At 44.1% G+C, this 21,927-nt stretch overlaps 1 protein-coding gene across 9 annotated transcripts in view; it reads right to left on the reverse strand.

The window, feature by feature from the left end:
• Window positions 1-10,910: 10,910 nt before the first annotated feature.
• The window catches only part of LOC134206484 (stromal interaction molecule homolog), a 142,118-nt gene continuing 131,101 nt past the window's right edge, over window positions 10,911-21,927 (reverse strand). For 8 of the 9 annotated variants that reach the window (XM_062682210.1, XM_062682213.1, XM_062682211.1 and 5 more), the window contains exon 10: window positions 10,915-12,042. In XM_062682210.1, the coding sequence (XP_062538194.1) occupies window positions 11,523-12,042 (520 nt within the window). In that variant the 3' untranslated portion in view covers window positions 10,915-11,522. Of the gene's footprint in view, window positions 12,043-21,927 lie in introns of all 9 variants that reach the window. The other variant, XM_062682214.1, reaches the window with a different exon arrangement.

Here is a 21,927-nt window from a genome sequence, read left to right on the forward strand (position 1 = left end):
GTTGACATCCGGGAAGGGGCGCCTAACATAGCTCTGGTCCTCACAAGTTCCAATACTCACGCTTCCACGGGTCTTCCGATGACAATTGACCGTCAGCTAAGGGTTGCGTACTGGGCAGCCTAGGCACTGTTGTCCTTCTGACATCAGCTAGAGTGAGAGGGTGCGTCCTGTGGGGTCTGCCTAGGATGTGGTGGGGTTCGACAGTGGGCTCTGTTGAACTCCTATAAAAAGCTGCATGTGTCCCCAAGCAGGCCCTATCAAAGCGACTGTGTGCCGCTCTAAGCGCACTAGCATAGTCCTGGTGTTGATTGGGACTTTGAACAAATTTGACCCGACTGACCGAGCGTCTGTTCACCTAGGAGGTGCGGCTCCAACAGCATCTGTTCTGGCATCCAGCGGCTGAGTATGAAATGCTATTCCCCGGAAGCTATACCTAAGATGGCAGCCCCATCCCGGTGGATAGGGAACCTTGTGCCAACAACCTGCTGTTCCCGAAACATCAATTTGTTCGAGAATCCGATAATGAAAGAATACGGACTGATTTTACGGCGACGACTCTTAGCGCGAAACAACGGACAAGAATAGGAACATGGAACGTTTTAACCCTAGCCCAGCAGGGTAAATTGGCACAACTTGCCAATGAGGCACGCCGCATGAAGCTTGAGATCCTGGGACTGAGTGAAGTCCGTTGGCCAAACTTTGGAGAACACACAACGCCGTCGGGACAAGTTCTGCCATACTCTGGTTTACGAGGTGAACACGCTCCCCGGCATCGCGGAGTTGGCTTCCTACTCAGCGCTCAGGCACACTCTGCGCTTATGAAGTGGGTACCTATAAGTGAAAGGATAATCGTTGCCAGATTTAGAACACGGGTCCGAAACCTTACTATAATCCAATGTTATGCGCCAACCGATGCTGCCGATCTGCAAGACAAAGAGAACTTCTACAGTCAACTCAATGCCGTCGTAGATAGAATTCCGAAGGGTGATATCAAGATCTGTTTGGGCGACTTCAATGCGAAGATCGGATCCGACAACTCGAACCATGAGCGCATTATGGGACGCCATGGTCTCGGAGAAATGCGCGAAAACGGAGAGCTATTCGCCGTTGTGGTAATAACGACATGGTGATCGGGGGATCGCTCTTCCCTCATCGACCGGTTCACAAGGTCACGTGGGTCTCCCGTGACGGCTTTACAGAAAATCAAATCGACCACATCTGCATCAGCCGAAAATGGAAATGGAGCCTTCTTGATGTACGGAATAAACGTAGTGCTGATATCGCGTCTGATCATCACCTCCTCATCGGCGAAATACGCCTGCGCATTGCGCGGATTCGTCGGCAGGAGGAAAGAGTTGGACGACGATTCAACACACGCCGACTGGAAGATGCCACGGTGAAACGGTCCTTCGTTGAAGAACTGGAGACGCGTGCTGCAGATATTCCGGAAGGTGGCAGCGTGGAAGACCAATGGACCGCCATCAAGAATGCCTTCATCGCCACCAGCGAGAACAATCTGGGCGAACTACGCACCCAGAGAAAACAATGGATCACCGAGGAGACCTGGAGGAAGATAGAGGAGCGAAGAGAAGCCAAAGCCGCGATAGAGCGATCGAAAACGAGAGGAGCCAAAGTCTTAGCCCGTCAACGATACTCGGCTCTTGAGAAGGAAGTAAAACGCTCATGTCGACGGGACATGCGTGGGTGGACATACTCTCTGGCCGACGAAGGAGAAAAAGGCGCCGCAACCGGGGACATTTGCCTCCTCTACGATCTCTAGCCGCTTAAGCGGGGCGAAGATGAATGCAACGATGCCTGTGAAAGACGCGAATGATCAGTTATTGACCGACCTAACTGACCAGCTGAAACGCTGGTTCGAGCACTTCAAGTGCCAGCCAGGCCATCACCACCTCGGCATGATCTGCCTAGGATCCGACGTATAACACGCGTCAATACCGAAGCTCCATCACTGCTAGAGATTCAAACAGCCATCCAAAGCATGAAATCGAATAAAGCCCCAGGGGTCGAGCGCATATCAGCCGAGATGCTCAAAGCTGACCCCATGACATCCGCTCAACTACTGCATCGTTTATTTCGTAATATCTGGGACACCGCAACTTTCCCGGTCGACTGGATGCAAGGTATCTTAGTGAAGGTGCCCAAAAAGGTGACCTGACGGTATGCGATAACTGGCGAGGCATTATGTTGCTGTGTACCGTTCTCAAAGTTCTGTGCAAAATTATCCTAGCCCAGATTCAGGAGAAGATCGATGCGACTCTCCGGCGGCAGCAAGCCGGATTCCGTGCCGGAAGATCCTGTGTGGACCATATTGTCACGCTCCGCTTCATTTTGGAGCAGGTCAACAAATTCCAAGAGTCCGTTCACTTGGTATTCATTGACTACGAAAAAGCTTTCGACCGTCTCAATCACGAGAATATGTGGGGCGCCCTGAGACGCAAGGGGGTTCCTGAGAAAATCATCGGCCTCATCGAAGCACAGTACGAGGCCTTTTCGTGTAGAGTGCTGCACAATGGGGTCCTGTCTGACCCTATACGGGTCGTAGCTGGTGTGAGGCAAGGATGGATTCTATCACCGTTACTATTCCTCATCGTAATCGATGAGATTCTGGTAGATGCGATTGACCGTGAACCAAACCGCGGGCTGTTATGGCAGCCTATAACCATGGAGCACCTAAACGACTTCGAATTGGCGGATGACGTTGCACTACTCGCGCAACGGCGCTCTGATATGCAGAGTAAGCTCGACGACCTTGCCGATCGCTCCTCCTCGGCAGGTTTAGTCATCAACGTCAACAAAACCAAATCGTTGGATGTAAATACGGTGACTCCTTCCAGTTTCACAGTAGCCGGGTAACCAGTGGAGAATGTTGAAAGCTTCCAATATCTTGGTAGCCAAATGGCGTCAGACGGTGGTACCAAGATCGACATAGGCGCACGGGTCAAGAAAGCAAGGGCTACCATCGCTAGCTTAAGAAATATCTGGAAAAACAGGCAGATAAGTGAACGCACCAAAATACGAATTTTCAACTCTAACGTGAAATCTGTGCTGTTATACGCTAGCGAAACATGGTGTGTATCAGTGGAGAACACTCAACGACTGCAGGTGTTCATCAACAGATTCCTGCGGTATATAATTCGGGCCTGGTGGCCTCACAACTGGATCTCAAACAACGAGCTCCATCGTCATTGTCACCAGAGGCAGATAACAACAGAAATTCGGTGGGGGTGGGGCTGGGTCGGCCACACTCTACGTAGGGGCGGAAACGAAATCTGTAAACAAGCATTAGACTGGAACCCAGCGGGACATCGCAGCAGAGGCAGACCCAGAGGCTCATGGCGGCGAAGCCTCAATAAAGAAATAAAAGAAGTCGACCGAAATCTAACCTGGCAACAGGTTAAAGCGATAGCCGGGCAACGCTCAGGATGGAGATCTTTCAAGTCGGCCCTTTGCACCACCGGAGGTGTACAGGATCCATAAGTAAGTAAGTAATTCCTGTACCATTACGTCGAAGAGTTTTGGACGAGTTGCATTCAGGGCATGTTGGAATTTCCCGAATGAAATCTTTTGCAAGATCGTATTGCTGGTGGGAATCGATAGACCGGGACATCACCGAAATGACACGTGATTGTATAAGCTGCGCGAGAACTAGAAGTGATCCTCCGACGGTACAAATACATTGTTGGGAAAGGCCGCCTGAGCCTTTCCAACGCATTCACGCTGATTTCGCGGGTCCTTTCATGGGATTGTATTTCCTAATAATAGTAGATGCGTACAGTAAGTGGCCCGAGGTTAAAGTAATTTCCGATATGTCTACCGAAACAACTTTTGACAAATTGCGTGACCTTTTCGCCACATTTGGTCTTCCAGCGGTGCTGGTCACAGATCGGGGAAGCCAATTCAGTACAATTCCAAGAGTTCCTGAAAAAGAATGGTATCGTTCACAAAATGGGGGCTCCTTATCATCCGGCTACAAATGGCCAAGCCGAACGATATGTGCAAACATTCAAGGAGAAAATAAAGTCCCTACAATGCTCACGGTCTGAAATTCCAAAAGAACTGCACAACATTCTCATGGCATACAGAAGAACAATTCATCCAGTGACGGGAAAGAGTCCTTCAATGATGGTTTTCGGTAGGCAGATGAGTCAGACCGCATCGTGCTTTCGTGCTGTGCGGTTCTTTCTCTCTTTGCGGAAGGAAGTTTTTAATACTACCCGAAGCTATTTTAATTTCAACGGTGCTTCTTAGCGCTATTTGTACCCACTGATCCCGTTACGATCTTTGCAAGGACCCGTGCCTTCGTTTTACGTTGGACCCGTTTGCGGAAGTAAAATTCCGACAAGCGGTGGTAATCCTGCAGGGACACCGTTCTGGGAAAAACATCTTAGAAGGTCACGTCCCCACGCTCAATAATGAGCATTAATAAACACAAGAGGAAGTGTAAGTCTCTGAATTCTCCACTTCCTTCAAAGAAACAAGGTTTCAAGACCGTCCTGCCAAAGCGCGGAAAAAATAGAAGGAAGCTGGAGAATTCAGATATTCCTTCTAACTCTAATATCGGAAATAATTCTTCTCCAATCGAACTGAGCAATCAGTTCGATTTGATTAATGATGAAATTGAGCAAATCGAATATACCTCTAGCCCAGGTGATCCGATTCATGCGAAAAAGCAAAGGATTCCGCCAATTGTGGTATCTGTTGCCGAGTTTTCTGGCTTCCGGAATGAGATTTTGAGTAACCTTCAGGGGATCAAGGTTTCATTTCAGATTGCTAGGAAGGGTGACTGCCGCGTTTTGCCGGGATCCTTTGACGATCGCAAACGTCTTCTTCAGTATTTAACTGAGAAGCGCCATAAATTCTTCACATACGACGACAAAACTGAGCGATTGTTCAAAGTCGTCTTGAAAGGTCTCCCCAGTGATGATAAATCACTGGATGAGATTAAAATTGAAATTTCTCAATTACTTGGATTTTCACCAGTCCAAGTAATTAAGATGAAAAGAAATCCCACTCTGGTACTTCCCAGAGGGCATTTCTCAAGAATTTTATTTAGTTCATTTTAACAAAAGTGAACTAAATAATATGAAAAGTTTGGAAAAGGCCTGTATTATGTCCCATGTCCGTGTTACATGGGAACATTTCCGCAGGCCTGGGGGAAATTTCCAAAACCCCACCCAGTGCCGTAAGTGCCAAAAGCGGGGTCATGGAACCAAACATTGTCACATGGATGCTAAATGCATGATTTGTGGTGGAACCTCTCACGCCAAGGACGCATGTCCTGTGAGAGAAGATTCCAAAAAATTTAAATGTGCAAATTGTGGGGGCAATCATAAAACAAATTTCTGGGAATGCCCTTCACGCAAAAAAGTTTTGAATTCCCGTGCAAAATTGATGACGGGAAATTCCAATCGGATCCCAGATTCGACGGGTAGAAATTTTTCAAACGCTCAAATTTCGAAACCAGTTACCGGTCGAGCAATTCATACCCACCACAATTCACAAACAAATTTTGCCGCTCGTCAACGGGTAGCAAGCACTTCAGTAAATTCCAATTTTTCGAATGTACCTACGTATGCAAACATCGCTGCTGGTAGACAAAATTTCTCTTCTCAAAATGAGGTTTATACCCATGTCCCAACGGAAAATAATGGTCATGTTGCCGATTCAGGTAGCATGACTGCTTCCGATTTTGATTTTTTAACTGAACGATTGCATCATATGATTGATGCAATGTTCAAAGCAAATACCATACCAGAAGCTGTTCAGGTTGGTATAAAGTACACACAAAAAATTGTTATCGGACTCCGTTTTAATGGATCTAAATAATTGTGTGAAAGTTCTAAATTGGAATGCCCGCTCTCTAAAGGGTAAGGAAGATGAATTATTCAACTTCCTAACAGTTCATAATGTGCATATTGCCATTTTAACTGAAACTTATTTAAAACCAGGACTCTCCATTAAAAGAGATCCAAATTATTTTATCTACAGAAATGATCGTCTTGACAGCGCCTGTGGTGGGGTCGCCATTGTCATTAATAGACGTATCAAACATAAATTATTTTCTTCGTTTGAAACCAAAGTTTTTGAAACCTTGGGAGTTTCTGTTGAAACAAATTTTGGTCAATTTTCCTTCATTGCAGCCTATTTGCCTTTTCAATGCAATGGGCAGCAAAAGAATTTGTTGAAAGCTGATCTTCAAATTCTGACTCGCAACAAATCAAAATTCTTCGTAATTGGTGACTTCAATGCCAAACACCGTTTATGGAATAATGCTCAAAGCAATTCCAACGGCAAAATTTTATTTGAAGATTGTTCTGCGGAATATACTATTCAATATCCCAATGGCCCTACTTGTTTTTCTTCCAGTCGAAATCCTTCTACAATTGATTTAGTTTTAACGGATTCAAGTCAGCTGTGTGGCCAATTGGTAACTCATGCTGACTTTGACTCTGATCACCTTCCTGTGACATTTGAAATCTCACAAGAAGCCATTTATAATCCAATCAGCTCTACTTTTAATTATCATAGAGCTGATTGGGATTTATATAAAACATATATCGATAGGAATTTTGATGTTAATATTCCTTTGGATACCAAAAGCGATATTGACAATGCGCTCGTATCTTTGACAAATTTAATTGTCGAAGCCAGAGGCATTGCAATTCCTAATGTGAAATTAAATTCAACTCCATTATTATTGACGACGATCTTCAGCTACTGATCCGTCTTAAAAATGTGAGGCGAAGGCAATACCAAAGAACTCGCGATCCCGCGTTGAAAGTTATTTGGCGAGATTTGCAAAATGAAATTAAAAAACGTTTCGCTATTCTGAGAAATACCAACTTTGAGAATAATGTCTCGAAGTTGGATCCCAGTTCGAAACCCTTTTGGAAATTAACGAAAATTCTTAAAAAAATCTCAAAAGCCAATTCCAGCGCTTAAAGAGGGAAATAAAATTTTATTAACAAATGGCGAAAAGGCTCAAAAACTTGCTCAGCAGTTCGAGAGTGCCCATAATTTTAGTCTAGGTCTCACTAGTCCAATTGAGGATCAGGTTACACGAAGCTTCGAAGACATTCTCAACCAAGATAATGTTTTTGACCCTTCGTTGGGAACTAATTTGGATGAAGTGAGATCTATTACTAGAAAATTTAAAAATATGAAAGCCCCGGGTGATGATGGTATTTTCTACATACTTATCAAAAAACTTCCTGAGAGCTCTTTATCCTTTTTGGTTAATTTATTTAACAAATGTTTTCAATTGACATACTTCCCAGATAAATTGAAAAACGCCAAAGTTGTTCCAATTTTGAAGCCGGACAAAAATCCAGCTGAGGCTTCTAGTTATCGCCCAATCAGTTTGCTTTCTTCAATAAGCAAACTGTTTGAAAAGATTATTTTAAATAGAATGATGGTTCATATTAATGACAATTCTATTTTTGCTGATGAGCAATTTGGTTTTCGCCATGGGCATTCAACCACTCATCAGTTAATAAGAGTTACGAACTTAATTCGGCTCAACAAATCTGAAGGATATTCGACTGGGGTTGCTCTTCTTGATATAGAGAAAGCATTCGACAGTGTTTGGCATGAAGGTTTGATTGTAAAATTGAGGAATTTTAATTTTCCTCTGTACATTATTAAACTGATCCAAAATTATTTATCAGATCGCTCACTGCAGGTAAACTATCAGAATTCTAAATCTGATAAATTACCTGTAAGAGCTGGTGTTCCCCAAAGCAGCATACTGGGGCCCATTTTGTATAACAGTTTTACTTCTGACTTACCTGATTTACCACCAGGGTGTCAAAAATCTTTGTTTGCAGACGACACAGGTCTCTCAGCCAAAGGGCGTAGCCTTCGTGTCATTTGTAGTAGATTGCAAAAAAGTTTGGATATTTTCTCCACTTACTTGCAAAAATGGAAAATTTCATCGAATGCTTCCAAAACTCAGCTTATAATTTTACCACATAAGCCGAGAGCTTCTTATTTGAAACCTTCTAGCAGACATATTGTCACTATGAATGGGGTTCCAATTAATTGGTCTAGCGAAGCTAAATATTTAGGACTTCTGCTAGATCAAAAACTAACTTTTAAAAATCACATTGAAGGCCTTCAAGCCAAATGTAACAAATATATTAAATGTCTATATCCACTTATAAACAGAAAATCAAAACTTTGTCTTAAGAACAAACTTTTGATTTACAAACAAATTTTTAGACCTGCCATGTTGTATGCTGTGCCAATATGGACTAGTTGCTGCAATACCAGAAAGAAGGCACTTCAGAGGATTCAAAACAAAATTCTGAAAATGATTCTGAAGTTGCCTCCGTGGTATAGTACCAATGAACTTCATAGAATTTCTAATATTGAGACATTGCAACAAATGTCCAACCAAATAATTTCCAATTTTAGATAAAAATCGTTGCAATCTTTTATTGCAACGATTAACTCCTTGTACCCTTAGTATAAAATAGGTTAAGATTAGTTTAAGTTGAAAACATTGTACGTCATATGGAAACGTCACATTGACCAGCTAAGACCGGGTCCATTGAATTACGAATCTCTTCCTCAATTGCCTCACATTCAGAGTTCGTTGCCGCCACCAGAAGAGTGCGTACCTAATGTACCAAATACCACATCTGAATCTTATCGATCAATTGAGTCATGTGTCTCCTATCCTGTCAGTAGCGCTCATCAAGACTCCGCGATGCGTCAAGAATTGATGAGCGCCTACGGACCCTAGTACAGTTAACGATGGTAACTTACGAAGGTCTAATAGAATCAGGAAGCCACCAAATAGACTTGACCTTTGAGAATATGTGTTAGCTAACCAATTAAAATTTCGTGTAGTACTCAGTACATTGTTAAGGGAGGAGGAATGTTTTTGTCAGATTTTCTGGATATGATACACTGCGCGGCGTTTGTAATGTTCCCAAATGGGTACTTGCACAAAACTTCACGCGGCGAATGACTGTCGAAAGGTACGGCCGCGCCAAACGATACGCCGCAATGCTATTCACCCATAAGAATCAAGTAAACGGGGTGCAGAAAGCGCGGCGGTACCTTTCATGAAGGGTTCGCCGCGTGTAATTGTGAGAAAATCAGGCAGTATAATATGTGTTACTTGAATGTAATATTCTTGATTTACCTTGGTCGGTCCACCGCGCTCTTATGTCATTGACTGTGTATTTTATATGCTAAGCAATAAACTGTCATTCCAATATAATTGATTCAAGTACCCATACGTGTACTCTGTTACTGGCCATCCGAAAACACAACAGATAGCCAGGTTCTGATTTTTGATGAAAACCACGGTATCAGGCGATGCGTGGAATTAGGGCAGGTCACGGTACAGGCAACTTTAGCCTTTGTCTTAGCAATTAAATAAATTAAATGTCTCTCGGTGTCAAGAGTGCACCAGCAAATTTTGAATTCCACGCTGAACGGTATTTCGTATGTGGATGCCTTATCTCCGGTATATTTTATCAACGGTCGAAAAAAAGTTTGCAAGAGTATGACGCGGTAAAGCTTGTCCCAAGTAACCAAAAGATCCTTAAAAAGTACGAGTCCACTTAATCAGCTTGACTGCGCTAATGAAGCGCAAAACGTACTATTAAAGGAAATTTTGATTACTTTGGGTGTTTACGCACTTAAATACTCGCCTTGAAACAGTTGTACCAGGAGATGCGTCGAAAATCATTCAAAATTTTCAAAATCTACCACCATTGTCCATCTATCGAGCAACTTCTGGTACCACTCAGAATGCTTGCCCTCGAGACCAGTCAGAAACAGAAACTTCAAGAAGTTATGAGGTAGACATACAATCTTTCCGGAGCACCGGAGGTTCAACAATAATGTTCGTGCCGAGAATCGCTCTACTGTGCTCGGAATACACTAAAGTGCATTGACCGAATTGTGATATGTACTAATAAAGGTGTAGCAGAAGGTCATCTAGCAACTCCATTGTTATGATTTAGGCAGAGTTATGTACAGTGTGTGCACACTGAACTTCTTTAACATATTTCGGTGAATTTTGCTTCAATTCACCGAAATCTCAACAGCAGAATTGTTCGGTAATTATTTCACCAAATTTTCTGCGATTTTTCATTTGTTTAACTGTCAAAACCACCGAAAATCTGTAAAATTATTCACCGAACAGTTCTGCTGTTGAGATTTCGGTGAAATTCCACAGAAATCTGCGATTTATTTTAAGTGTGTGGCTTCCAGAGCAGCGTTATCTTATTCCCTTACACAGTAATAAAATTCAGAAGCGTTACCAAGGCCAAACAGAACTAAATATTTCATAGGACTTTTTGTTAGGAGCTTGAGATCTCAACCAATCGAATGACTGCACTGCCGTTGTTTCAAGATTCCGTTTCGTTTAGAATTCGCATATAAGTTTGCTACAGTACAACTTTGTTATGTGAAAAAAGCCACAAATTTTATGGAAAATTTAAGTTGTCCGCCAATCAGAAACGTTCTGATGTAGGCAATTTCTAATTGCAAATAACTTTTCATTCAAATTTCAGCAAATGCCGTTTCTACTACTCCTGGTTCTACATGTCATCAAGTATCACTTTTATTAAAGGACCTACCGAAAGGACGTAAAAAGTTAACTAGTCGATTAAAAAGCAATCGACTGCAATGCCATGTTTGCTTTCTAAATAATTGTCAATATAAAATACCTACATTTATCTGAAGAGTGCTGCCCAAACAGCCACCGGAACACAAAACTTAACGCTTGTGCTATGTGTATATCGATGTTGTTGCTTGTTAACAATTGCTTAGGTTTGATTCTATAATTTGTGTAAGTAGAGATTTTCTGATATTTTTTAATTATTTTTTTCAGTTATTTTATGCCATATTTTATTTAATAATAAAAAAGATAGATCCTTCTAGTACACATAAATATTTTGTTTTACAATTTGGTCTGACTTATGATCTGTATTTCTCGTTTTACCTCACTAAGTTGCGCAATATTACACGAATTTAAGTAATTCATTATCTTGTGGAAACATCCAACAGATACAGATCATTTCTTGAAAAAAGAACACTTTGCAATATTCTGAGGTTATGTTTCCATTAGGACAACAATAGGAAACGGGACATGTGTTATTGCAAACTTCTCACTCGTCGTTTTCCTGATTGTTTTATGAACAAACTGATGTCACAATAGTAGTCTGCTACGTCAAACCATTCAACTTCATACAACTTCTCTTTCACTAGTCACAATAATTAAGAAAACAGCAACATTCAAGATTCAAACGGAAATTCAATATCAACAAAACAGAAACACCCTTATTTACTCGCCGATAACAGATATCACTCGACTCTACCCGGTTTTCCGAGTCCACGCCATCAAATCACATTTCGCCGCTTTTCTCCGACGGATCCTGTCGACTGCATCGCTCCACCGTTGTTGTCAGACACTTTTCCGTCGCTCGCTATCCCACTTACCTTTCCGAGATCCCCCGTCGCCGCCATGGTCGTCGTCATCCTCATTGGGTCTTCTTAGATTTACTAAACTTCTTACCGAAAGGGAAGTGCAGCTTCCGCCGGCGTCGCTTAACTTCCTCATCGAAGGTGGACGAATCGGTCGAGTAGGTGTCCAGCTCGGGTCCGGCCGGGGCGACCGTTCCGGAGCCGACCGGGGACGGACTACTGCTATTGCTACGCCCGGCAGCAGCGGGGCCGACCGGCCCGGCAGCGGAACTCGAACCGTTGGCCGAGGCGATATTAGGGCTGCTGGAAGAGACGCCACCGTCCCCTGCTGCCCCCGCCGATGACTGTAGTAGAGATCGTGCTTCGCCATTTCGTCCGTCATTAGGACCGGTTGCGGCGCCGCTATCGTGAAACTGCTGGAGCTGCATCGCAGAGGCGGATGTTCCCAGTCCTGGCTGCGCGACAGCTGCGACTGGCGACGTCGGCGATACGCCCGCAGATGCCGGTGGAAGAGATACCGATGGGGATTCCAGGGCGACCAGGTCCGAGCTGGCCGAGCGTGCCATCGAAAAGAGGCTGTTGAAAGATGGAAGGATTAGGTGGGGGGATTATTTGGTTTGCTCTGGTATGTAAGTTGACTTCAACAGAACTGAATACGAAAAATCAAACGTACTGGCGTGGGGAGATGATCCAAAACTTTCTAGGGACAAGGAAGCCAGTTCAAGCGGGATAAGCAAAGAAGTAATCATATTTGCTTCAATTAACGGATAGGGTTCGGGAGATTTGTAATGCTAACTTATTTGTATTGTGAAACAAGTATGAAAATTACTTTTTTTTTCAATAAATCGTCCAATAGTGAAATAATTTAATTCCTATTTAATTTCTAAAAATTTGAAGATGTACTTTATGTAGTGATTACTGGTTTCCGGGTATCTAAATTTTTGAAAAAAATAATTTTTTTCTGTTAATTTTTTGTGCAAATTCAGAATATGTAATAAACCTTTAAAAACTTATCAGACTATCTCTTTTCTTTCTGTGAAGTGTATTTGAATTCGCTGTGAATCCCATGGAAACAGACCTTTTTCTTTTTTGTCGAGAGTAGAAGGGCAATGTGAAGTACATATTCCATGTCAGGGTTTTCAGCATTATTGTGATAAAAATGTAAGAGAATCTATCAAAAGAAAAACTCGGTTAGGTTTCACGAAAATCTTGAACCTTCAATATTGATTCTTGCCATCAAAATTTTCGAATACCAATTTTACTTAATTATGATCGCTAAAGTTTAGAAACTAATTCATTGCTTCACGGCCTATGATCGCATTTTTGTTCATATTGTCAAAAGCATGTGAATCGTTCAGAAAGCTCAATTTACTGCATCTTATCCCATAACAATAAAATAGGCTTTACTATCTCGCTTATCTGTGGTAAGCTGGAACTGATTAGAGTTTGTGGAGGATTTACAAACGATTTACAAAATCAACCAAAATGCAAATGTTACAAATATGCGATCATGGGCACTTCAGTCATGTTTTAATCACAGTCAATTAGGAGATTGACACCAATCATTTGTCAGCGTAGATCAACTATCTTACTAAATACTCAGGAAATAGAAGTTCGAGAGGAGCCACCGTTAAAACTAATACTATCTGTGTCTGATGCGAACGCGGACGGCGTATTTCTCCTCGTATAGTAGTGCCCGTTTAAATGGTAACACAACAAGATTTGGTTCGTTCTTTTGGATCTGACAGCTGCCTATCAACTCCTGGTGTGTTACGGGGTAAGATCTACCACGGTTACATTGCCAGCTAGGGGCAAATCCTGACCCAACGAATACCTTCCTCATTATCCAACTCCGTGGTATTTATATTTATGTGTCGCTAAGTCGGTGGCCTCTCGTTAAGTAAGTACCACATTAAAACTTCCTTCCTCTCCCTAGTTACGGTGAAGATGGGCGTGGCCAGGAGTAGTGATCCACATGCTTCTTGTTATTTTTGTTTAAGACTGGAATCAAGAACCACTCCCCTTCATGATTTCTGATAGCATTCTAGATAAGGATCTCAAAAGTAAAACATGAGTATCACTAGTGTCCAATCTACGAATTACACCGTAACAATGCTAATGCTAAATGCTAATGACAGCTGCCTATCAACTCCATCCGTTAGCACAAATGTTCAACTAATGGATTTTGTCTCCGCTCTTTCGTAACCCACCTCCGTTTACACTCTCGGATTTCTGTTGATGTCGGTTTTTGATGACGACGTCAATGAAGCTCAACATTTGAGGTTCACTTTTGAACTCAACAGGCCCGAATTATAGATCGTAGTCGGTTGATGAATACTTGTAGTTTCTGCGTGATACAAACCAAGTCTCACTGGCGTATAACCACACATATTTCACGTTAGGGAAGACAAATCAAAATGTGACGTGTTCATTAACCTGATTGGATCTTCATGTTTACTAAACTCGCAAAAGTAGTCCTAGCCTTTATAATCCGTACTCTGATGTTGATCCTGTTTCCGCCGTCCGACGCTAGTTGGATGCCAATGTATTGAAAGCGTTTGACCATCTCCACTGCTTGTCCGCTAACGCGAGCCCCGCCTGTAATTCTTCGTGACGCGAAAAGGCTGTAGAGTGGACGTCCAAACACCCCACACTAGCTCAACCAACTTCTCAGGATCGACTCTTTCCAGCTTGGACGGAACACGAAAAAATCGAAACAGACAAATTACAATTTAAGGAAGTCAATTCAAAGTTAATTGCATATGTTCGGGGTATTAAGCCACCCGGAATGGAAATTAATTACTATGTCTGAAACTCGATTTATGCTGCTTGGTTGGCATTGTACAAAAATACATATGAGATAGTTGGTTCTGAAAATGTATTGTGTGGCTTGATCGGACTACTTGGGTGGCTGGACGTGACTGCTCGAACTTTCAAGCCCGCGTTGTGGTCGAAATGCTTGAATGGGTGACAAGATGTCCGAAGTACACTGGTCTGACTATTCCCTAACCGAAACGTCTAACTATGGCTTGTATGGGCGGCCCCGGGATAGCTGGATATCTATATCTGGCTTGAATAACCGAAAACTTTGGGTGGACTGCCACGAGATGGCTTGTACAAGATTGTTCTGTAACTCGGCAGCATTGGTCTGCGAATAACATTGGGTCAACGTGAGGTTCCTAAATCGTTTTTTGAATCTGTCAATATTTTTTCTCTCATTAATTGGCTCCCACTTGATGGGTTCCACTTGTGCCTGGCCGCTTAGCAGAAAACCAACTCCTCGGTGCGGAGAACGTTGTTCCCTCGAATGCCGGAATATAACATTACCTATCCCAATGGTGATTAGTGTTTTCCAAAATTTGTCCAACGGACTTCACTCAATTCCAGGACATCGAGCTTCATGTGATGCGCCAGCTTACTTTGCTCAGCTAACGTTGAAACATTCCATCTTCCATCTAGTGTTTCATGCTTTTAAGCGTTTTGCATACTCGTCCATCGCGTCCACTTTTTGAATGACAGGTCATCCACCGCATCATCCCACTGGCACCCAGTTCTCCACAGATCTTGCACCAGCATTTTACCCTGGATGGTAACTGGAGCTAGAAATCCGACCGGATCAAACTGTGCCATGACTATGCTGAGTACCATCCGCTTGGTGGGACGTTCTTCTCCTCGGAGGACTTTGGAACACTCGAACTTCGAAGCGGTCTCAAAACAGAAGACGTCTTCGATCGTATCCCATACTACGCCCAGCACACGTTCATACTCTGCAGCCTTATCTTCGCTAAAGTGTACTGCCGACTCATCGCTTTGCTCGCCAACCTCCTGCAGGAACGCATTGGAGTTAGACACCCAGTTCCTAATTCGAAAACCGCCACACGAATGAACGTATCTCACTTCGTTGGCTCTCTGGATCGCTTCTTCCACGGCGTCCACACTGTCGTAGTAATCGTCCACGTAATGACGTTTGACTATTGCATCTGCTGCTTCCGGGTACCTCTCCGCAAATTGCTTCGCATTGACGTTCTTCACGTACTGCGCTGAACTGGGCGAACACGTGGATCCGAAAGTCGCCACGTCCATCACGAATATCTGTGGAGCTTCATCGCTACCTGACCTAAACAGGAATCGCTGCGCCTGCTTGTCCTCCGATCTGATGCGGATTTGGTGATACATTTCCTGGATGTCGCCTCCAAAGGCGATCGGGCGTTCTCGGAAATGGCAGATCACTTGCGGAAGGGGAACTAACATATCCGGACTTTTGAGCAGCTCGGAATTCAGGGAAATGCGATTCACTGATGCTGCTGCATCCCATATTTACCAGGCGCACTTTGCCTGCCTTTCGTGGGTTCACCACGACGTTGAGTGGCAGGTACCACACAGCAGATTGAGCTGTCTCCATCAACTCTGCGTCGGTTACTTTGTGCGCGTATCCTTTCTGCTGGTATTTACTCCTCGATCTGCCGACACACATTTTTCTTCAGCGCTGGATTCCTTTCTAATTTCCGATCGAGTGCATGCATTCTCCGCATAGCCATTGAGTCCTTAGCCGTGCGGTAAGATGCGTGACTGCCAAGCAAGACTATGCTGAAGGAGGCTGGTTTCAACTTCTGGCCAGGTCTATCAAATTCTTTTTTATCGGCTTTTATAAAAGTTTCAACGTGTTAATCTCGCGTTAAACGAATGCAAAGTAATAATTGTGGGAATGCTGAATGAACAAAGGCTATTATTATTAATATTCCGCGAAATGGTGCATTCCGCGAAATGGTACATTCCGCCAAAAGTCATTCGGCGAAAAGGTACAAACCGCCAAATGTCGTACCGCGAAAAGTTACAAACCGCCAAATGTCATTCCGCGAAATGTTCAACCGCGAAAATGAATTCCGCGAAATAGTTTTCGGTGAAATGTTATACAATCGAAAAAAAAAACGCTGTACACATTACCTAGGCCGATCCTTTTCAAACTTTCAGACAATAAAATATAACCCATTAGTAAGCTTTTGGCATATTTATTTCATTCAACTTCAATAGCCATAACCAGGGTTTGCAGAAATTGCTCTCAACAGATAACGAAAATAATATATATTCGGAAAAGACTTGGCGACGAATAAAGAATCACGATTGGAAGCTTGGAACATGGAACTGCAAGTCGCTAGGTTTCGCAGGTTGGATGATCTACGATGATTTACATGCCCGCAACTTCGACATCGTGGCGCTGCAGGAAATTTCTGAACAGGACAGAAAGTGTGGAAAAGCGGGCATCGAGCGGCTGCCTTCTACCAAAGCTATGGCACCACCAACACGCTGGGAACCGGCTTCATAGTGCTGGCAGCCAAGGATGTGCAAGCTGAGGATAAAAGGCCGTTTCTTCAACTATAGCATCAACAACGTGCACTGCCCACACGAAAGGAGACCCGACGACGACGATGGATGTCCACTGCGGGACGTCAAAATCATCATCGGCGACATGAACGCTCAGGTAGAAAGGGAGGAAATGTATAGAACAGTCATCGTCTGCACACCGTATCGAATGATAACGGCCAACGATAAAACTTCCCAGCCTCCCGCGGAATGGTAGTCCGAAGCACCTTCTTCCCCGCAAAAATATCCACAAGGCCACATGGAGATCACCTAACCAAGAAACGGAAAACCAAATAGACCACGTTCTAATCGACGGTAAATTCTTCTCTGACAACATTGAATCGGACCACTACCTCGTTGTAGTATGCCTACGCTCAAAACTCTCAACGGTGTATAACACGCGTCGAAGTGGTTTAACATTGGGCGGCTACAAGGCGGTATACTAGCCCAAAGATACACGCAGCAGCTGGAAGTGGCACTCCCAACGGAAGAGCAGCTAGGCGCAGCGTCTCTTGAAGATGGCTGGAGAGATATTCGATCCGTCATTGGTAGCACCGCAACCGCTGCACTTGGCACGGTGCCCCCGGATCAGAGAAACGACTGGTATGACGGAGAATGTGAGCAGTTAGTGGAAGAGAAGAATGCAGCATGGGCGAGATTGCTGCAACACCGCACGAGGGCTAACGAGGCACGATATAAACGGGCGCGGAACAGACAAAACTCGATTTTCCGAAGGAAAAAGCGCCAGCAGGAAGATCGAGACCGTGAAGATAGGGAGCAGCTGTACCGCGCTAATAACACACGAAAGTTCTTTGAGAAGTTAAACCGTTCACGTAAGGGCCACGTGCCACAGCCTGATATGTGTAAGGACATAAATGGAAACCTTCTTACGAACGAGCGTGAGGTGATCCAAAGGAGGCAGCAGCACTACGAAGAACACCTGAATGGCGATGTGGCAGACGAAGATGGCAGTATGGTAATTGGTGATGGACCTAGGAGAGGGCGCAGGACATACTTTTACCCGCTCCGGATCTCCAGGAAATCCAGGTGGAGATTGGCCGGCTGAAGAATAACAAAGCCCCTGGGGTTGACCAACTACCAGGAGAGCTATTTAAACACGGTGGTGAGGCACTGGCTAGAGCGCTGCACTTGGTCATCACCAAGATTTGGGAGGATAAAGTTTTGCCGGAGGAGTGGATGGAAGGTGTCGTGTGTCCCATCTAAAAAAGGGCGATAAGCTGCGCTTGGTTCGACGAAGAGTGCAAACAGATTCTGGAGGAGAACGCAGGACGCAGCGTGAGCGGTCGCGCTGCAGCAGGTACCCGGCATAACGTGGAACGTTATAGACGGAAACGGAGACAGCAGACCCGCTTTTTTCAGGAGAAGAAACGCCGCCTGGAAGAAGCGGAGTGCGAGGAGATGGAACAGCTGAGCCGTTCTCAAGAAACACGCAAGTTCTATCAGAAGCTCAACGCATTCCGCAAAGGCTTCGTGCAACGAGCCGAAATGTGCCGGGATAAGGATGGGAGCATCTTGACGGACGAACGTGTGGTGATCGAAAGGTGGAAGCAGCACTACGAGGAACATTTGAATGGCACTGAGAGTACAGGCAGTGAAAGTCAAGGCAGCGGAGGAGATGACTACGTCAGTTCAGCGGACGATGGAAGCCAACCAGCCCCCACCTTGAGGGAAGTTAAGAATGCCATCCAACAGCTAAAGACCAATAAAGCAGCTAGTAAGGATGGTAGCCACTTGCCTGCACAAACTGATAGTCAAAATCTGGGAAACTGAACAGCTACCGGAGGAGTGGAAGGAAGGGGTTATATGCCCCATCTACAAGAAAGGCGACAAGCTGGAGTGTTCTCACACTTTCGAGCGATCACCATCCTTAATGTCGCCTACAAAGATATATCCCAATTCATCCTCCGACGTCTGTCACCTTTAGTGAATGAGTTCGTGGAAAGTTATCAAGCCGGCTTGAAATGCCGTGAATACCAGGTCCCAACGCACCATCTGTTGATTTCAAGGCGGCATACGACAGTATAGACCGCGTAGAGCTATGGAAAATTATGGACGAGAACAGCTTCCCTGGGAAGCTTACCAGACTGATCAAAGCAACGGTGGATGGTGTGCAAAACTGTGTGAAGATTTCGGGCAAACACTCCAGTTCGTTCGAATCGCGCAGGGGACTAAGACAACGTGATGCTTGTGGGCGGAACCGAGCGCGACAAGGCCCGCCTGGGAAGCAGTGTTACGATAGACGGGGATACCTTCGAGGTGGTCGAGGAATTCGTCTACCTTGGATCCTTGCTAACGGCTGATAACAATGTTAGTCGTGAAATACGAAGGCGCATCATCTGTGGAAGTCGGGCCTACTACGGGCTCCAGAAGAAACTGCGGTCAAAAAAGATTCACCACCGCACCAAATGTGTCATGTACAAGACGCTAATAAGACCGGTTGTCCTCTACGGACATGAAACATGGACAATGCTCGAGGAGGACTTGCAAGCACTCGGAGTATTCGAGAGACGGGTGCTTAGGACCATCTTTGGCGGTGTGCAAGAAGACGGTGTGTGGCGGCGAAAAATGAACCACGAGCTCACCCAGCTCTACGGCGAACCCAGTATACAGAAGGTAGCTAAAGCCGGAATGGCATGAGGGGCATATTGCAAGAATGCCAGACAGCAACCCTGCAAAGGTGGTGTTCGCTTCCGATCCAGCGGGTATGAGACGGCTTGGAGCACACCGAGCAAGGTGGGCAGATCAGGTGCAAAACGACTTGGCGAGCGTGGGGCGTATTCGAGAATGGAGATATGTGGCCTCGAACCGTGTATTGTGGCGTCAAATTGTTGATTCAGTGTTATCTGTAAACTAAATAAATGAATGAATGAATGATCGACGACTACAGTCACTTTACCGTCGTTTATCTACTAGTCCGAAGCGCCGGAAAAGGAGTACGTTCGGCATGTGGAGAACCTTTCCAACAGAAGGCCGTGTATAATCCGCTCGAATGGCGGAAGGGGCGGAAGCGAATATGCGAATAAGGAGTTGGGCGACATCTTTATCAAAAAGGGCATCAAGGCGCAGTACACGACAACGTACACACCGCAGCAAAGCTGTGTAGCTAAACAGGGCACTACATACATAAAATGGAACGACGATGCTCCTGGATGCTGTTCTCTGCAAATAGTACTGGGGCAGGGCCGCTTATTTGCAGAACCGTTTTCCGTCGCGATCCGTTGATAAGACTCCATACGAGAAGTGGTACGGGTGGCAACCAGTACGTTGCTATTTAAAAGTATACGGTTGTGCGGCATATGTACATATTACCGGCGTAGCGCGGGAAGTTTAAAAGCAAGGCGAGGAAGCTTCGGTTTATCGGGTACTCGGACGCCCACGATTCGTTCTAACGTCTACGGACGGGCAAAAAGATTGGCGGATTATGTGGTAGGCGTCGTCAGGCAGAAGCAGGAGGAACCAACGACATATCGTCTAGCAGTGTCCAGTCAAGAGTGAGATTCATGGAAGGCGGCGATGGACAGCGAAGTTCAGTCGCACAAGCAAAACGAGACGTGGGAGTTAATGCCGCTTCCGAAGGGCAAAAAAGTGGTAGGCAGCCATTGGGTCTACAAAATCTAGAGGAACGAGGATAGTTGGGTTCACGCAATGCTTCGGCCTCTATTACGACGAGGTGTTCAGCCCAGTGAACTAGCACGTCACACTACGGGCAAGGAGGAGGTCGTTTGCCGGCTTCGTAGAAGTCTTTACGGACTGAAAAAGTCCACTCGATGTAGGACCAAGAAGCTAACCGGTGTTCTGACGGAAATGGGATTGCTCTTCGCGGAGAATCATAATTCTACTCGCATCGATTGCAAGCATCGCATAGGTGGGAAAGACTATCTGAGACTGAGACATGTACACATTTTCTAGCATAACAATTCATGTTTACATTTTGCTTATTTCACGCTAGTATTGTCGGATAGAGTTACAATATGTATGAAAAAGGTAGGTTTCAGAATGTAATCGATATATTAAGGCTTAGCGTTTTTATGAAACATTTATATGACGTAACATGGTCAGGATTTTGGCAGGGAAAAAGAAAATCATTTCATATTAATCCATGCGTATATTTGTTTGCAGAATATCCTCAGTTACGGAGTTGAGTGATATTCGATACAATTTGCAATAAATTAAACCTGCTAAACGGAAGCTTGGGCAGAAAAATGGGTAATTTCTCGTTGGCGCTTGGTGCGATTTTTCAGAAACTCGTCCACATGTCATGGCGTAATAAATGACATTATTCGGGGTCGCGTTTAATGCGGATTTTGTGATCAAGAATGTTTACATGGATTTTAGGATTTGCGCGTCATGTTACGTTATACCGTCTTGCAATTAATCAAATGTGTTTGAATATAAGCGCCACATGTGAAATGAGTAAGATGTGGCAATGTAGACATGTGGAATTACCTTAATAAAATGCTAAATAGTAAAGCGCAAATTTTTCGATAAATACACGTTCATAAAACTAGGAATGCTTTCGATAAAATTATTGTTCAGTACAACCAACGACAAGCTGCATATAAGCTTCAACGTTGATAGATTGTCTAGCTGTATAGAATGCATGCTGAATAATACGCTAGACAGATATTTTTAATACTTAATTTCGGTGATTTTTTCTATAATAAAACAAGTTGGGACCAATTTGCGATTTGGGCGTAACTTATTTTGTTTGGCGAATTCCTGTTATAGCAATCATTTCCTGCGAAAACTACGGTATGTGTCTAACTGAATAAGCTTTACTCTGTAAGGTAAGGGAAGTAGTTTTGGATAAAAACCCTTGCATTCAACGAAATCCGAATAAAAAAAAAGAAAAAAAATAAATAACGGAAAACAATGGTTGATTACAAAACAAGTTACGCCCAAATCGCAAATCAATCCCGTTTACTAAATATACAAATTGTAGACAGACAAATAAGCTCAGTTCAGATAGGTAAAATTGTGTCGAAATTCTAACAAGCCTTCTTCTTTTTCTTCAATGGCTCTACAATCTAACTGTAACTTAGCCTGCCTATAAACTTAGTATTGATGTGGATTATGAGC

Source organism: Armigeres subalbatus, chromosome 1 (genome assembly GCF_024139115.2).
Source record: "Armigeres subalbatus isolate Guangzhou_Male chromosome 1, GZ_Asu_2, whole genome shotgun sequence".
NCBI lineage: Eukaryota > Metazoa > Arthropoda > Insecta > Diptera > Culicidae > Armigeres > Armigeres subalbatus.